Below are 19735 nucleotides of genomic sequence, written 5' to 3' on the forward strand. Positions count from 1 at the left end.
TGTGCTGGTGGTATACAGGAAATGCATACCTACCTAGGTTTCCTTGCATGTTACTGCTGATCTATGAGAGTCTGAACAGCGGGACACTCAGATCCGTGTCTCACCTAGGGATACCTAAGAGGTTGTCAAGTTAGGGCTATTCCTATTGTAATTAGCAGAGATAAAGTTGTCTATATATACCTGCCGACCATAGCTTCTAGAGTGGAGTGGTGGTCTGTAACCTAGGCAATGAGCTGTCAACTAGGGGATGAAAGGAGCAAAATGAAAGTATTTGCAAAAATATGTAACTTGACATGCCCTACAAGTTCAACTATCTGATATAAGATGGGAATAACGCTTTAAAGTGGTACTCCAACGGCCAGCGTTCGGAAGTCTATGGGAGGGGGAGTCACGCCCCCTCAATGCAAGTCTATGGGAGGGGGCGTCACGCCCCCTCCCATAGACTTGCATTGAGGGGGCGTGGCCATGACGTCACGATGTGCGGGCCGACCCCCGGAGCGCAAAAACAGCGTTCGGAGCTTTTAGTTCCGGATGCAGGCCAGTGGAGTAACCCTTTAAGGGAACAGAGAACTAGTTCCTTTTCCTCTCTATACATTGCTGACTATAACTTGGCTTCAGTGAGAAAAATGCACCTTTGTATAACTTTCCTAAATTCCACAAACTCCTCTCCTAATAAATGTCCCCGTACGTCTACTATGTAGTAAATACAGAAAATAGACTCTAAACCCAAGCCGACAGATGGTCTTTAATATGATCTGTATTTGATCGGTTTACAAGAGCTGCTCTATAACAACAATCCCCGCCAGTAAAAAGGTCACTCTCCCTCACACTAGTCCAAAATGAAGACACTTTCCATATCTCGGCTCTGCCGGCCCCCCGCTTAGAGACAATATTGTTTTGCTATGCTAAACAGAGAAATCCATGTAGTGAGCTCCAGCAAACTGGGCTTGTTTAGAAAATATGTTGAGACAATACCCAAGTGTGCTGATATTTATACTTGAGGAGAATATATTACATTATGTCGCTTCCCTGACTCATCCAGTCCTGTCTATTGTCTCATGCTGGCGGGAAGTCTCCATCAGCTGAAGCTACCAAACTCACTCAAACTAGCAGTAATAAAAAAAAAAATACATAAATACTATATCTATCTATATCTATACACACACACACACACACACACACACACACACATATACATACACACACACCCTCCTCAAAAAAATAAAGGGAACACTAAGATAACACATCCTAGATCTGAATGAATGAACTAATCGTAGGAAATATTTCGTCTTTACATAGTTGAATGCGCTGACAACAAAATCACACAGAAATTATCAATGGAAATAAAATTTATCAACCCATGGAGGTCTGGATATGGAGTCACACTCAAAATCAAAGTGGAAAACCACACTACAGGCTGATCCAACTTTATGTAATGTCCTTAAAACAAGTCAAAATGAAGCTCAGTGTGTGTGGCCTCCACGTGCCCCTATGACCTCCCTACAATGCCCGGGCATGATCCTGATGAGGTGGTGGATGGTCTCCTGAGGGATGTCCTCCCAGACCTGGACTAAAGCATCCGCCAACTCCTGGACAGTCTGTGGTGCAATGTGGCATTGGTGGATAGAGCGACACATGATGTCCCAGATGTGCTCAGTTGGATTAAGGTCTGCGGAACGGGCCGGCCAGTCCATAGCATCAATGCCTTCCTCTTGCAGGAACTGCTGCCACACTCCAGCCACATGAGGTCTAGCATTGTCTTGCATTAGGAGGAACCCAGGGCCAACCGCAGTAGCATATGGTCTCACAAGGGGTCTGAGGATCTCATCTCGGTACCTAATGGCAGTCAGTCTACCTCTGGCAAGTACATGGAGAGCTGTGCAGCACCCAAAGAAATGTCACCACACACCATTACTGACCCACAGCCAAACCAGTCATGCTGGAGGATGTTGCAGGCAGCAGAACGTTCTCCACGTCGTCTCCAGACTCTGTCACATCTGTCACATGTGCTCAGTGTGAATCTGCTTTCATCTGTGAAGAGCACAGGGCACCAGTGGTGAATTTGCCAATCTCAGTGTTCTCTGGCAAATGCCAAACATCCTGCACGGTGTTGGGCTGTAAGCACCACCGACCTGTGGACGTCGGGCCCTTATACCACCCTCATGGAGTCTGTTTCTGACTGTTTGAGTGGACACATGCACATTTGTGGCCTGCTGGAGGTCATTTTGCAGGGCTCTGGCAGTGCTCCTCCTGCTCCTCCTTGCACAAAGGCAGAGGTAGCGGTCCTGCTGCTGGGTTGTTGCCCTCCTACAGCCTTCTCCACGTCTCCTGATGTACTGGCCTGTCTCCTGGTAGCGCCTCCATGCTCCGGACACTACGCTGACAGACACAGTAAACCTTCTTGCCACAGCTCGCATTGATGTGCCATCCTGGATGAGCTGCACTACCTGAGCCACTTGTATGGGTTGTAGACTCCGTCTCATGCTACCACTAGAGTGAAAGCACGGCCAGCATTCAAAAGTGACCAAAACATCAGCCAGGAAACATAGGAACTGAGAAGTGGTCTGTGGTCAACACCTGCAGAACCACTCCTTTATTGGGGGTGTCTAGCTAATTGCCTATAACTTCCACCTGTTGTCTGTTCCATTTGCACAACAGCATGTGAAATTGATTGTCAATCAGTGTTGCTTCCTGAGTGGACAGTGTGATTTCACAGAAGTGTCATTGACTTGGAGTTACAGTGTGTTGTTTAAGTCTTCCCTTTATTTTTTTGAGCTGGGTATATAGCAAAATTCCAATGGGAAGCAAAACAGCGGCACTCCAGCAGTTTCAAGAAGAAAAGTTTCCTTTATTCACCCATATGGGTGAATAAAGGAAACTTTTCTTCTTGAAACTGCTGGAGTGCCGCTGTTTTGCTTCCCATTGGAATTTTGCTGTTCATTGTACCTGTGGTCGAGGTTGGAGCCGGCTGAGCACCCGCATTGATATATACTATAGCTTGAAGCCTTGTCACGGTGCTCCTTCATGATTTTATTATCTATCTATCTATATATGTGTGTGTAAAAAAAGAAAATGGCAGCAGCACACTTGGTCAACTTGCCACAGCAGCGTGCACCCGTGTATTGGGTTTAGGTGCTGGCTACATTTATGTCTTTATATATCTCTTCTGGAGAGTCTTGTGTATTTCATTTTTTTTATGGTCCCAAAACTATCACTGCTTACAACTATTTAAATGTTCATGCTCTATAACACAAGGACCATTAAAACGTTTCTGTACTTTTATTTTTGTTGGAGAATAAAGGGCGGAATAGACGGTCATTCCATGGTCCCCCCATTTTATAGTATCACATACTTACCAATGTTTAAGTAGGCAACACAGTACTATTTAATTCGGCATTGAACTATGTATTATATATTTTTAAGTGCTTCATTCTCCTGTTATCAAACATATTCCCTCTTCTGCTACTCATATTTTCTTCTCTAAAATATAGCTCACCTTTGTCCTGTGTTTGCAAGACAAGCAATACAAGTCTATGGAAGATCTGTCCACCAGCTCTGGGAGAACTACAAATATACAGATGAAGCCTACAGAGCAGAAATCTGCTCAAAAATACCATATACAAGTTATGTAATAGGTAAATAATTTTTACACTTCTCTAACTCTAAGGCCCCATTCACAAAGCAAAATTTCTGGGTGGAAAAATTCTAGTGGGACATTTCGCAGGCAATAGACGCCACCAGAACAAAGGTAGAGGTAGAGTGGCACTGTTGCCCATGGCAACCAGATTGCTTTATTTTTTATTTTTCGGAGGCCTTTTTATTAAATGAAAAATAAGTAATTTGATTGCTTCCTATGGGCATCTGACTCTTCTTCTTTACAGGTTTTGATAAAACTTCCCCCCTATGGGTTTAAACTGTCAGAATTGGTTATCTCCAATCCCAGCTACTGACGGCAGGTGTCACCTATACAACACCGTCCGCACCCGCCATGTATGGACCAGGTTAAGCTACTGAACCAGCTCCAAACTTTCTTCCAGACGCTATAAGATGTATATTAAATATCTGGAAGGTGTGAGGGTATGTTCATGCTACAGAATTAAGCACAGAAAATGTCCTCACTTAAAGGGGTTATCCAGAAAAAAACTTTTTTTTATATATCAACTGGCTCCAGAAAGTTAAACAGATATGTAAATAACTTCTATTAAAAAATCTTAATCCTTTCAGTACTTATGAGCTGCTGAAGTTGAGTTGTTCTTTTCTGTCTAAGTGCTCTCTGATGACACGTGTCTCGGGAAACGCCCAGTTTAGAAGCAAATCCCCATAGCAAACCTCTTCTACTCTGTGCAGTTCCCGAGACAAGCAGAGATGTCAGCAGAGAGCACTGTTGCCAGACAGAAAACAACAACTGAACATCAGCAGCTGATAATTATTGAAAGGATTAAGATTTTTTAATAGAAGTAATTTACAAATCTGTTTAACTTTCTGGAGCCAGTTGACATAAGACAAAACGTTTTTTCCTGGAATACCCCTTTAATTCCTCTAGAGGCTTGCAACCTTTCTTCTCTTGATAAATGGAGCAGAAATGATGCATAAATAATGCAGAAATAAGCGCTGAATAAAAGGTAAAGTCACAGCACATTTGCCCTGTCACTGCTAAAACATATAGCGATACCTTTGTAATTCCAATGTGAATGGGTCAATAGAAGACCCAATGTCTGTACAGCAGAATCTATGTGCAGAAATCCGCAAAGAGACTCTGTACTGTGAACATACCCTTAAAGGGGTACTCCGGTGAAAAACTTTTTTTTTTTTTTTTTTTTTTTTAAATCAACTGGTGCCAGAAAGTTAAACAGATTTGTAAATCACTTCTATTAAAAAATCTTAATTCTTCCTGTACTTATTAGCTGCTGAATACTACAGTGGAAATGCTTTTCCGTTTGAAACACAGAGCTCTCTGCTGACATTATGAGCACAGTGCTCTCTGCTGACATCTCTGTCCATTTTAGGAACTGTCCAGAGTAAAAGGAAATCCCCATAGCAAATATATGCTGTTCTTGACAGTTCATAAAATGGACAGAGATGTCAGCAGAAAGCACTGTGGTCATGATGTCAGCAGACAGCTCTTTGTTTCAAAAAGAAAAGAATTCCCGCTGTAGTATTCAGCAGCTAATAAGAACAGGAAGGATTAAGATTTTTTTAATAGAAGTAATTTACATATCTGTTTAACTTTCTGGCACCAGTTGATTTAAAAAAAAAAAGGTTTTCTCCGGAGTACCCCTTTAAAGACCTATTCTGGAGCAACTTTAAAAGGGGTACTCCGCCCATAGACATCCTATCCCCTATCACTTGCATTGAGGGGGCGTGGCCGTGACATCACGAGCGCGGTCTGACCGTGATGTCGCGAGCCTCTAGCGCTGCACCCAACGCTCTAAACGAACCCGGGTGGGACCCAGCAGTACGACCCCCGTGATTAGACATCTTAGCCCCTATTCTTTGATTAGGGGTAAGATGTCTAGGGGCGAAGTACCCCTTTTTACACGGGTTCTCCACCATAAGGTGATTTTAGTACGTACCTGGCAGACTGCAATGGACATGCTTAGGAAGGATCTGCGCTTGTCTTGGGGCTAAGTGGCTATGTCATGAGATTACCATAACACTGTGGCTAGCTTTTTGTTAACTGGTATTTCCTGTTTGACTTTTCTTTTTTTGACTACAAATCCCACAATTCCATATTCCTCCCTCCCACACATCAGCCACCCCACCCATTGAAACATAAATGAGCTGCATCCATTCAAAAGACCTGTGGTTTTCAATCAGGGTGCCTATAGCTGTTGCAATAGTTTCAGATTGATCTCTCTCCCACCAAGCGATCCCTCCACCCATTGAAGCAGACAGGCTCCCTGTCATCAGCTGACTAGTGAGTCAGGTCTCGGCCGCATTGCAAGCTGGGAAAAATCTGAGACAACAGTCATTTTGTATGCTGATAAAAATAAATATTGGGGTGAAAATCACAGAAGAATTGTGAAAAAACTGTCACACACAGGTACAGACACTATATTATGAACTACACTACAGCCCCTGTAGCATAGTCAAATAAAGAAATTTCCTGGAATATCCCTTTAAGGAGTCCCCTCTGCTACTAAGGCCAGGTACCATAAACACCTGATGTCTAAAATCTGAAATAAAAATAATTCCTGAAAGAGAAAACTCAGAATTAAAAAGACAAAAGTGTTCTTAAATCCTCCCTCCAATCTTTGAGCTGTTCCAAGCCTTTCCACATATGCTCAGAACCATCATATCCTGAAGCATTACAGAATAATACAGTTTCGCCTTCACAACAAATTTCCTCAAGTCATATTTAGCCTTCTGAAAAAGATTTAAATCTCTTGCTTGAAAAGGCTAAAGATCTGTCCCTCCAGTTATTCCTGACCTCTCCGCTTATCCAGGAATAAAAGGAATGTGAGACCTTCACAGACTTCATTAGAATAAAAAAATTACAAATGGCCGAAAACAGGATCCGCATATTCATGTACTTCATCCTCATAAAAAGGTCCAGTACAACTTACACAAGCCAATGGTGGATGACCTCTACTGACTTCCATGGTCTGACAGTCCTAACCGCTGGTGGCGGGGTTTTATGGTAGTGCTGGGCCGTATGTATGACCAAAAATGGATATCACGGTATTTTTCCAAATCATGGCAGTTTCATGGTATTTAACAGTGTTTTTTTCTCCCATTCATTCCACTCATTTCCACTCCCTTCCCGGCTGGGGAACTAATCATATATGACCAGCGGGCACGGCTCTGCTCCCCCCCTCCCCGGATGATTTATCAGCCGCAGCGCTCTGTCCCCAAATCGGGGAACTAAACATATGTTGCCCGCAGGCGCTGCTTCTCCTCCTGTGAGCGCTTAACATCCTCCCCATGTCGGGAAATGAATGATTTGGAGAACGGAAGCTGTCACCTCCCCCTGCAAGAGCTGAAAGCCAATGAGCCGCGGGCGCTGCAGAGCTTCTGATCCCCGTCCCTTCTCATCAGAACAGAAGCTCTGCGCATTGAGCAAAAATTAGATTTTTTTTTTTCATAAAGGCTTACTGGTGAAAACACTTAGAATTCCCACCCCATAGGCTTTATTATTTGATAATTTTTGTTTTTACACTACACATTACCACTGTATTTGGGGCTTGGTAGCCCTAGTTATGGGTAACGATGTCCTGGTTATGGCTGTATTGGCTCTAGAAAACCTTGCAGTGTTGGTATTTCATAACATGTCATAGCCTACACAACCATGTGGCCTTCCACAAATGAAGGACTAAGGGGAGTACCGATCACAACTATGTAAATACAGAGTATGAACACATCCTTAACCCCTTAACGACCACGGAGGTATATTTACGTCCGTGGCCCGCTCCAGATCTGTGAGGTGTGCGTATCTGTGGGGTCCCAGTTGCTTTCAGCAACCGGGACCCGTGGCTAATACCGGACATCACCAATTGGGCTGATGTCCGGTATTAACCCTTTAGACGCCGCAATCAAAAGTTGATTGTGGCGTCTAAAACGGGAGAAATCCATACCGGCTAGCTCAGCTAAGCTGTCCGGGACTGCTGCGGTGAAATCATGGCATTCCGAACAGCTGAGAGGACAGAAGGAGGTGCCTAACCTTCTTCACGGCTGTCCGATCGGCATTCGATTGCTCCAAGCCTGAAATCCAGGCTTGAGCAATCAAGCGCAGAAAACACTGATCAATGCATTCCTATGACAAAGCATTGAACAGAGCCTGTAATCAGTGTATGCAATGTTAGAGCCCTAAAGGGAGCTATAACACTGCATAAAAAAAGTAAAAAAATGAAAAAAAAGTTAATAAATGTGATTTAACCCATTCCCTAATAAAAATCAGAATCACCCACCTTTCCCATAAAAAAAAAGTGTGTAAATAAAGATAGAAAACATACATATGTGGTATCGCCATATGTGTGAATGTCCAAACCATAAAAATATATAATTAATTGAACCGCATGGTCAATGGCGTTCGCACAAAAAAATTCCAAAGTCAAAAATAGCGTATTTTTGGTCACTTTTTATAACATAAAAAAAATGAATTAAAAGCGATCAAAACAAAAATGGTACCGATAAAAACTGCAGATCACGGCACAAAAAATGAGCCCTCATACCGCCCCGTTGATGGAAAAAAAAAAAAGTTATAGTTGCCAGAAGAGGACATTTTTAAACGTATACATTTTCCTGCATGTAGTTATGATTTTTTCCAGAAGTGCGACAAAATCAAACCTATATAAGTAGGGTATCATTTTAATCGTATGGACCTACAGAATAAAGATAAGGTGTCATTTTTACCGAAATATGCACTGCGTAGAAACGGAAGCCCCCAAAAGTTACAAAATATTTTTTCTTAAATTTTGTCGCACAATGATTTTTTTTTTCCCGCTTCGCTGTAGATTTTGGGGTAAAATGACTGATGTCATTACAAAGTAGAATTGGTGGCGAAAAAAAAGCCATCATATAGATTTTTAGGTGCAAAATTGAAAGGGTTATGATTTTTTAAATGTAAGGAGGAAAAAACGAAAGTGCAAAAACGGAAAAACCCTGAGTCCTTAAGAAATTCGTGTCCGGCAGGTCAACACCATTGTCTCTCACCTTTACTCCTATAGCAATGATAAGATGCTTTGGAAGCTCCGCATTACCAAAGCAGTATGGACACTTTTCCATCCTGGCGGCCAGCTTCCGATGCTCTGCAATGGCTTGCTGCCTCTCTCTGTCCTCTTCCTCATTCGCTCGCTCTTTCTTTGCCACTTTTGAGACAAACATGTCATCCAGGGTATAATACTCCTGGTCAGTCTTCTCTCTGAGCTGTAAAACAGAAAAACACCAATGATTTAGGAGCACAAAACTAGATAACAAAACTCTGTAGCAGGAAATTGTATTTAAAAAATAAAAAAAAAACATATAAAGGCAACCATAAAATACAATCTGAAAACATTTACCACATAGACCAGTGTTTCCCAAAGAGGGTGCCTCCAGCTGTTGCAAAACTACAACTCCCAGCATGCCCGGACAGCCGAAGTAAGGTGATCCCAGGGCAGCAGAAAACCTCTTCTCTGATGAGGACTGATTATTCTTAGTGATGAGCAGATAAGAACTGGGGGAGGCAGCCTTGTAATTGCAGAAGGAAGTATATTTCTCTGATCGGATATATACAGAGTTTTGAAGGAGAAGATTAAATATAGGGCCCTGATTTGTAGGGTGGAATAAATAGTTTTTGTATTGGGATTGATACGGATATTGACAGGACAAAGATGTGTGTTATGCTAGACATAGAGTTGTATCATGTGCTATAGGTGGTCTGGGCCCAGGGACGGCTCTGCCTATAGGCAAAATAGGCAGCCACCTAGAGCGCCCTTTTGAGGAGGGTGCTGCTCTCCCACCGTAACTTAGCCGGCCAGCATTCGGACCACCAGCTCAAAGCCCCCCTCCAGCTTCAGGGCCATAGGCTCTGTCAGGGCATGCTGGGAGTCGTAAGTTAGTAAGTAACTGCAGCTCCCAGCATGTGTTGTAAGGGTTATCCAGCAAAATCATCTGTTTGTTTTTCTTGGGGGTGGGGGGGGGGGATAGGGGTTTATGTAATCTGTGCAGTCTCTGTAATAGCATAAAATCTACAAAAACTATTTGTTTAAAAAAGTTGGCGGACAAGTCATTTTTGGTTTTGCTTTAGGCTAAGCATCTTCTTAAAGGGGTATTCCAGGGAAACCCTTTTTTATTTATTTTTATTTTTTAAATCAATTGACTCCAGAAAGTTAATCTTTCCAGTAGTTATCAGCTGCTGAAGTTGAGTTGTTCTTTTCTGTCTGACAACAGTGCTCTCTGCTGACATCTCTGTCTGTCTCAGGAACTGTCCAGAGTAGGAGCAAATCCCCAAAGTAAACCTCTAATGCTTCGGACAGTTCCTGTGACAGACAGAGGTGTCAGCAAGAGAATAACAACTTCAGCAGCTGATAACGACTGGAAGGATTAAGATTTTGCAATAGAAGTGATTTACAAATCTGTTTAACTTTCTGGAGACAGTTGATACCTCTTTAATTTTCATTTCCGTGCACCACTAGGAATAGGTATAATTGCATTTTTCATCTCTATTAAAAAAAAAATGGTTGCCTCCATAGCTAGGACAAGGGCAGTCACCCAGCTTTCCTCAAACAAGTACTTTGCTTACGACGTTTCTTAGTAGGTTTGTACATTATGGGGGGTGTTAGACAGAAGCCCTTGGTGTGCAGCACTCTTCAGATTTCAGCTTCCCCAGTTTTGCTTTAAATTCCTGAAGACCCTGCACACGTAGACATCTCACCTTCTATGTCCTATGTTCGTTGGTGCATATGTTCATTAAATCCAGCGCACTGGTGATGGAGACGTAGCGCTGATTGCTTTCATGAATAATAACGTAATCTACAACACTATTTTTCAGAGATTACATTTTTTCTTTCATTTAATAAACTACATTTACATATAAAGTTATCCTGCAATATATTTCTTCATTTTGAATGAACAAATTTAAAAGGCATACCAACCATTTCATAGGGGAACTACAGTGCATAGGTTCTTACATCCTATGTGCAGAATAGGGGATAAGGGTCTGATTGCAGGGTCCAACCGCTGGGACCCCTGCAATCTCCTGCCCAGCACCCCGGCTCTCCTCATGCACGAAGCGACCTCACATGTATCCCTTTAGGAAAGCCGAAGATACTTGAGCACTGTATCTCCTGATCTCCCATAGAGATAAATGGAGGGGTCATGTCACCCTCCGCTCCGTGCGGTGGTCGACAGTAATCCGTTCATGGAGCAAAGAGCGCATGAGTAGAGCCAGGGTGCCAAAGAGAAGAGATTAAAGTACTAACCCCTCTACTACTCTCCATCACCAGGAAATTAAGTATTATCCCTTACTCTACTCTAGTTTACCCAGTAGGCAAGTACTAACTAGATAACCAAGAAAGAATCTTAGACCCTTCCACTACTCTGGATTAGGGATGTAAGAAAAAAATTGATTCCCGCGATTATCGCGATTTTTCACTTGCCGATACTGAATCGATTCAAAATGTTTAAATAATCTTTTAATGATGTGGAATTTGTATCTCCTGATGCACATAACAGCATGTCCCGGGCATCAGGAGATACAAGTTCCACATTTTGTTAGCCGGATCTGATGCGGCGGCGCTCTGGGTGTACGGAGCGGGCTCCGACTCGTGCCCGCTCCATACTCTGCGGCCCCCGGCTGATTTCAGTATCCGGGGGCCGCTGATGCATCACCGCCGCTAATATCCAGCATGCAGTGCTCTGCAGTGTGTATGGAGCGGGCTCCCGACTTGTGCCCGCTCCATACTCTGCAGCCCCCGGCTGTTCTCAGTAACAGGGGGCCGCCGCTAATAGCCAGCATGCGGCGATCGCCGCGGCTGGATATTAACCCTTTAGATCGCCGCTGTCAAAGCTGACAGCGGCGTCTAAAGGGATCTGTGAATGCTCCCTGCTGGGCTAGATCGCCCCTCCCCCGCAGCGCGATCGTGGGCGGGCGATCCACTGTGGAGGTAGCCGGAGGGTTTACCTCTGCTTCCCTGCTCTCCATGGCTCTGTCATTGATAGAGCCTGGCTGGACCAGGCTCTATCAATGGATCGCAGATAAATGGAGTTCAATAGAACTCTATTCATCTGTCTGAGGAATCAAATGATTCCTAAAAGACTAATAAAGTGTATAAAAAAAATTAAATTAAAATACAGTTTTAATAAAAGTGTAAAAGACATTGTTTATTAGACAGAATCAGGATATATCGCGATGTATCGTCACCTAGACGGTATCGCGATATATCGGGATATATCGAATCGCCTTACTGGTATCGCGATTCACACCCCTACTCTGGATCACCAGGAAAGCAGGTATCAACCCCCCACTAAGGACAAGTACAGCACTCTGGCATCTCCGGCGCTCTCCTACAAATGAATGGAGCATGTGCAGTCTACTTCAAGCGCTCCTCAAAGAGAGTCGGGGGCCAGTTCCGGAAGTGACGGGGAGTCCGGGAAGAAATGATCAGTCGGACAGTAATGGATAAGCTAAAATGGCTATTTAGAATATTCTTGCTAAAATGGCCACTAATTAGCACGTTCCCCCTCCTATCATGCTTGAAACGATGTGTATAAGATGGTGCCTCCAGAGAGCGCTACACCCAAGATGATATGACCCACATGCTGGATGAGGAACACCTGCAGATGGAAGAAACCAATCACAAGGACAGTTATTCATGACGTATAGCTTTGCACATGGCACGGTGTTACAGTCTATAAAAACCCTTGTAACTGTTGTAAATACAGGAAATATAATTTTGACTGAACTTTGTGTCAGTGTGATTTTTTTCTCTCGTGCATGCACTGATACGGATACCTAATTAGGAAGGGGACAGATACTCACCTGATATCAGGTCCAGTTCTGATCCATTTCAGGACCCCCGAGATCATCTACTTATCCCCTATTCTGGAAAGGGGAGAAGTTAGTTTTGTCTAACCCCTCTAATGCTTTCATTTGCCTAGACACCAGGAAAGCTAGCATTAACCCATTCATTACACTAGACCACCATGAAAACTGTCAGTAACTTTAAGCAATGAAGGAGGCTGAGATTAAAGGGGTTGTCCAGGATTAGAAAAACATAACTGCTTTCCAGAAACAGCACTATCCTTGTCCTTAAAGGGGTACAAACTGTTCCGAACGCCGGAGCCTAGAGCTTGTGCAATCATAGCCCCGCCCCGTCATGTCACGCCCAGCCCCCTCAATGCAAGTCTATGGGAATAGTTTGTTCCAAACGCTGAGCAGCGGAGTACCCCTTTAAGGTAAAAGAATGAAGCAGCACATCAAAGGATTCAATCCAAGTTGGTGTATTTATTCACCCATCAGTTCATGATGCCACGTTTCAACAATCCAGATCTTTTTCAAGCATTCTTGTCCTTAGTTTGTGTGTGGTATTGCAGCTGAGTTCCATGGTACTGAATAGAGCCAGACACAGCCTGAGGACAGGTGTGGCAATGTTTATGGAAGAAAGCAGCTATGTTTTTCTAAGCCTGTTTATCTTTTAGTCCAGTTCATGTGCGCGCACGCAAATATCCATATCTATCTAGTCACTAGTAGTGTTGCTCGCGAATATTCGCAGTTCGAATTTTAATCGCAAATATCGCATATTCGCGAATATAGCACTATATCTTCGCAATTACGAATATTCGCTTTTTTTTTTTTAACACACAGTACACATCACAGTGATCACCGATCATCCCTCTCTGCTTCCAGCTTGTGTGGTCTAAAGAAGGCTCTAATACTACTATATTCGCGAATATTGAGCCCTCCCTTCTTTAATGGTATAGGGAACTAATGGGCTAGTGCAGTGGTCTAACCTGCGGACCTCCAGATGTTGCAAAACTACAACTCCCAGCCCTTGGCTGTCCGTACATGCTGGGAGTTGTAGTTTTGCAACATCTTGAGGTCCGCAGGTTGGAGACCACTGCACTAGTCCATTAACTCTGAATTTTGGCCCATTGTGGGCTATGGGGATCTCACGGTACGTAAAACTGTAAGATAAGCAGGAGGGTCTCGGCAGTACAGTGGATGGGAGACCGTGCAGTAGTTCGACTGTTACAGTTTTGTGGTTTAACTTTTTTACTCATGATTGACAAATGTAGGTCAATTGGTAATTAAGAAAGCCTTTGAACTGTGGGAACTAGGTCAATTGGCAATTAACTGAGTGTTTGAACCATGGGAACTGGGTTAATGGGGTACCAAATATGGGTATTGGGGTTAATTGAAACTGGATGTAATGTGTAAGGCTGGGTATGAATGAATGGGAGGTTAAGGAACATAATGGGATATTTATCAATACCTGTGCAGAGTAAAGGTTGCCAATAGCAACCAATTAGATTGCTTCTTTCTTTTTCAACTAGGCCTTTGAAAAATGAAAGAAGCAATCTGATTGGTTGCTATGGGCAACTGCACCACTTTTCCTCTACACTGGTTTTGATGAATCTCCCCCATAGAGGGAGATTTATCAAAACCTGTCCAGATGAAAAGTTTCTGAGTTGCCCATTTTTCAGAGGCCTTTTCAAAAATGAAAGAAGCAATCTGATTGGTTGCTATGGGCAACTCAGAAACCTTTCCTCTGGACAGGTTTTGATAAATCTACCCCATAGGGAGAGATTTATCAAAACCTGTGCATAGGAAACGTTGTCCAGTTGCCCATAGCAACCAATCAGATTTCTTATTTCATTTTTTAAAAGGCCTCTGAAAAATGAAAGAAGCGATCTGATTGGTTGCTATGGGCAACTCAGCAGCTTTTCCAGGAAAGTTTAACCACAACACTGTAACACTCTGTCCCACCCCGGGACTCAAACCACCACCAGGGACTCCCATCCACTGTACTGCCGAGATCCTCCTGCTTATCTTACAGTTTTACATACTATGAGATCCCCATAGACCACCTATTGGTTTCAATGGGCAGAAAATCACAGAGTTAATGCACTAGCCCATTAGTTCCCTATACCATTTAAGAAGGGAGAGCTCAAAATTCTCGATATGCGCATATGTGCATACATTTTCGCAAATGCGCATAAAAAAGGCGAATATTACGAACATGTGAATTTCGCAAATATATGACGAATATTCATAAATATTGCGAATTCGAATATGGCCTATGCCGCTCATCACTAGTCAGACACAAATATATAAAGGCAAATGTACATATAAAAACCAAGTGCTTACTGACATCTAAGCATGCCTCCATGAATTTACAATGTCTTGGGCCCTTAAGCCCTAAAGTCAATGGACTGAACATCAAGGCATGACAGAACAATCCCCACGCCTAAAACTAAAAGTAACCCACGAGCCACATCTTTTTCTATAGTAGACATGCTTGACAGCCTTGGCATTTCCAAATAAGTGGTAGAGAGAACCAGAAACACACAGGGGTCCCCCATGAGAAGGAGTCATCTGACCATGACCAATACTAGGGCCTTATGGGAGACATAGTTGATGGGTTGTAAAAAACATATGGCTTATTTCTGCACATAATAATACAATCAAACACTCTGAACGTCTAAGCGGATTAAATATATAATACAAGTTACCAGATTTTCTATATTATTGTACAAATAAAGAGACTATGTAACAGCACTGGTTACACACACAAGCACTATGTACATTATTTTACCACGTTGTTTATCTAAGGGTGCATTCACACTACGGCATATCTTCGGGCGGATATTCCAATATTTTCACTGGGCACATATTTCGACTGCAGCATCCATCGGCGATAACAAGAGGTGCAAAGACAGAGCGAATTTCCAAACAAAATTCTGCTAAAAAAAAGTCCATAGTGTGAATGCACACTCAAAAACTTCTCAAATGCATCCCAAATGGGTGGAATGTAAAATATTAGAAAGTATATGCAGTGGTAGATTAAAATATGGGATGTTTGGGGTGGCGGCTGGGGGGCCCACAGCACTGCTCACTGGCTGCTCCCTACTCACTCTGCCTTTTAAAGGGGTACTCCGGTGAAAAACTTTTTTTTTTTTTTTAAATAAACTTGTACCAGAAAGTTACATAGATTTGTAAATTACTTCTATTTAAAAATCTTAATCCTTCCAGTACTTATGAGCTGTCCAGAGAGGTTTTTCTATGGGAATTTGCTCATTCTCTGGACAGTTCCTGGCATGGACAGTAGTGTCAGCAGAGAGCACTGTGGTCAGACAGAAAAGAAATTCAATTGGGAAAGGCAAATCGGAGGAGTCTATCAAGCGACATCTCAACAGTTTACAGCATGGGAAGAAGGTGATAGACCCTTAGTCATGACATGTATGTTCATTCAACAAGTATCTTTATTCTGACCTAGAAGGTCCGCCTTCAAACAAAGGGAGGGGGAACTTACGAGAAGGTTCAACAAACTTTATCACCTATGTGCATGTTAAAAACAAACAAACAAGAAGAAAAAAAGGGATAAAGTCCAAAAAACTGCAAAAAAGAAAAAGCGACAAATACATATTCAGAGCTTAGTAATGTAAGATCAAATCAGTCTTGTTGTTCATTTCATTTGGTTGAATGCTGTCAAAAAGATAAATCCACATAGTTTCTCTATTGCGGAGGTGCCGGACCAAATCGCCATCCCTTCTGCTTTGCATAATATCTATACCAGAAAAAATTTAAGTGGAAGTATCTCCCAAATGTTTGACAGCAAAATGTCTGGAAACATATGACATGTTGGTAGTAATGGGACCGGATGCATGTCGTACATGTTCCTGAATTCTCTTCTTAAGTAACCGCTTAGTGCTACCTAGATACTTCAAATTACATTCTGTGCATGTTATTTTGTAGATTACGTGTTTGTTGTTGCACTTAGTAAAATTTTTATGGGATATTTTTTGTTGTCAATAGTGCCTTCAACTACCAAGCATTTCATAGCATACTGACACAGTACACATCTAGATTCTGAACATCTGTGAAATCCCTTTACAGACAACGATGTGTCTTTTGATTCTTTTTATTTGCAGAAAACAGGAGCCTCTATGGGGGCTAAGTCCTCACCTGCCCTTGCTAACTTCTTTGTCTTTTGGTGGAAAGAAACTTACATGTTCTCAGATAACAATCCTTTCAAACATTGTCTAATTTGGTATGGCAGGTATATAGATGACGTAGTTAAATCAAGCTACACAATTCATTGAATATCCGAATGCAAACAATTGAAACCTTAAATTTACCAACACTTGGGATAAAAAAACTTTACCTTTTTTAGCTATTATATTGGTTGCTAAGGGTAACAGAGTGGAAGTAGTCCCATTCCGTAAACCCATTTCAGGCAACACCACGCTCAGAGCTGATTCATGTCATCCGGGACACACAATAGAGGGTATACCAACAGGGGAACTTATCCGCATTAAGTGGAACAGTTCCACAGATGATGTGTATCGTAGGGAAGCTGATAATATGTGCACCAGGCTCCGACAGAGAGGTTATCCTCCATGGCTCCTTCACAAAGCACACAATCAAGTGGACCCTATGGACCGTACTTATCTTCTAAATAAGGTCAAACCCATTACTGAGAATAGTAATAAGTGTACGTTTGTGACCACATATAGTGCGGAGTTTGACAAGATCAAAAATATTGTAAACAAGTATCTGCCCATGCTTCTCAGTGATCCCGACCTCAAACAGCTTTTACAAGAAGGTATACGTTTTTCCATATTAGTCCCCAGCTTAGTGGAAACAAATAAAAAAGACACATGATTGTCTGTAAAGGGATTTCACAAATGTTCAGAATCTAGATGTGTACTGTGTCAGTATGCTATAAAATGCTTGGTAGTTGAAGGCCCTATTGACAACAAAAAATATCCCATAAAAATGTTTTATCAATTGCAACAGCAAACACGTAATCTACAAAATAACATGCACAGAATGTAATTTGAATTACATAGGAGCATGTACGACATGCATCCGGTCCCATTACTACCAACATGTCAAATGTTTCCAGACATTTTGCTGTCAAACATTTGGGAGATACTTCCACTTTAATTTTTTCTGGTATAGAAAGGGTTATGCAAAGCAGAGGGGGTGGAGATTTAGTCCGGCACCTCCGCAATAGAGAAACTATGTGGATTTATCTTTTTGACAGCATTCAACCAAATGAAATGAACAAGACTGATTTGATCTTACATTACTAAGCTTTGAATATTTGTCTCTTTTTCTTTTTTGTTGTTTTTGGACTTTTTCCCCTTTTTCTTCTTGTTTGTTTTTAACATGTACATAGGTGATAAAGTTTGTTGAACCTTCTCGGAAATTCCCCCTCCCTTTGTTTGGAGGCGGACCTTCTAGGTCAGTATATAAATTATACTTGTTTAATGAACATACATGCCTTGACTAAGGGTCTATGACCTGAAACACGTCTGCGTGAAGGAACCTTCTTCCCATGCTGTTAACTTTTGTGATATCGCTTGATGGACTCCTCCGATTTGCCTTTTCCCAATGGAATTTTAAAGAATCAAATAAATTCTCGTTTTTACGGTTCTGGCCCTTTCACCTGTTATGTAATTTACCCCTTGTTGGTCTTAGTATACTGGATTTGGGAAGTAACAGTATAATGGTAATATGTATGCGAGTGATAAGACTTGTTCCTTACCCCTTGAAGTCCTTGTTGGCATGCCTATCAGGTCAGTAGACATTTTGCTAAATAGCATAGTTAACCTCCCCGACGTTTCGCTGATAGGATCAGCTTTGTCAAGGACACAGAGGCTTGACAAAGCCGATCCTATCGGCAAAACATCGGGGAGGCTAACTATGCTATTTTAACTAGCAGTGTGCTCTACCGAACATATATCAGAGCATATGCTTATAACTGAATGCATGTCCCTCTCCTCTATGACCGCTGTGAAAACACAGATATATACATAGCGTGTCATATATGTACAAAAGCAGTTATATGCATTCCTCTATGTGTTAATCAGTGCAGCAGCACGATATCGGAAGCACACTGTGTTTTTAAATAAGTTTGCATCAATTTGGGTTACATACTCTACGGAGTCCAATAAAGTTTTATTTTTATACTAATGTGGGGGGTTTCCTATATTGGGGATATTATCCTGAGGGCTTTTCCCTCAGTTTGTGTTTATAAGGTAGCTCGTAACCCAGATAAACCTATAGTATACACAAGTACAGGAGAATCCAATCTAAACACAACACATACACAGAGAACACAGGTGTGTGTGTATTTTATATATATATATATACACACAAAACGATGTATCAGGCTTAGAAACCCAGCCCAACGGTAGGTGTAGTTATTGTTTTGAATGCTGTGTATAAATGGTGGCCCTGGGTTCAAATCCCACCAAGCACAAACTCTGCTGGAAGTTTGTACGTTCTTCCTGTGTTTGCGTGAATTTCCTCCAACACTCCAAAACATACTGATGAATTTAGACTGTGAGTCCCAATGGGGACAGGGACCAATTTAAGTGATGGCAAGATTTCATGCTGCAGATTGTATGCCCCAGAATCCATGCTGAAGACTGTATGTGGCAGATTTTTATGCTTCAGATTTAATGCTGCAAAATGTACGCGGCAGATCTCATGCTGCAGAATGTACGCGGCAGATCTCATGCTTCAGATTGTACGCGGCAGATCTCACGCTGCAGATTGCACGCGGCAGATCTCATGCTGCAAATTGCACGCGGCAGATCTCATGCTGCAGATTGCAAGCTGCAGATCTCATGCAGCAGATTGCACGTGGCAGATCTCATGCAGCAGATTGTATGCGGCAGATCTCATGCAGCAGATTGTACGTGGCAGATCTCATGCAGCAGATTGTACGTGGCAGATCTCATGCTGCAGATTGCACGCGGCAGATCTCATGCTACAGATTGCACGCGGCAGATCTCATGCTGCAGATTGTACGCGGCAGATCTCATGCAGAAGGTCGTACGCGCCAGATCTCATGCTGCAGATTGCACGTGGCAAATATCATGCTGCAGATTGCATGCGGCAGATCTCATGCTGCAGATTGCACGCGGCAGATCTCATGCTGCAGATTGCAAGCAGCAGATCTCAAGCTGCAGATTGCACGCGGCAGATCTCATGCTGCAGATTACACGCGGCAGATCTCATGCAGCAGATTGTATGCGGCAGATCTCATGCAGCAGGTTGTACGCGACAGATCTCATGCGG

The 19735-nt window shown here is 42.5% G+C and overlaps 1 protein-coding gene and 1 long non-coding RNA gene across 4 annotated transcripts in view; one reads left to right on the top strand and one right to left on the bottom strand.

Annotated features, from left to right (window-relative positions):
• LOC130358410 (uncharacterized) overlaps positions 1-3794 on the top strand; it is a 177142-nt gene extending 173348 nt beyond the window's left edge. For both annotated transcript variants that reach the window (XR_008889514.1, XR_008889515.1), the window contains exon 4: positions 3492-3794. This is a non-coding gene — a long non-coding RNA (uncharacterized LOC130358410). The remainder of the gene's footprint in view (positions 1-3491) is intronic.
• Positions 1-19735, bottom strand: part of CWF19L2 (CWF19 like cell cycle control factor 2) — a 177414-nt gene that overhangs the window by 49371 nt on the left and 108308 nt on the right. For both annotated transcript variants that reach the window (XM_056561619.1, XM_056561620.1), the window contains exon 13: positions 8653-8865. In XM_056561619.1, the coding sequence (XP_056417594.1) occupies positions 8653-8865 (213 nt within the window). The remainder of the gene's footprint in view (positions 1-8652; positions 8866-19735) is intronic.

The sequence above is a fragment of the Hyla sarda genome, chromosome 2 (genome assembly GCF_029499605.1).
Source record: "Hyla sarda isolate aHylSar1 chromosome 2, aHylSar1.hap1, whole genome shotgun sequence".
Lineage (NCBI taxonomy): Eukaryota > Metazoa > Chordata > Amphibia > Anura > Hylidae > Hyla > Hyla sarda.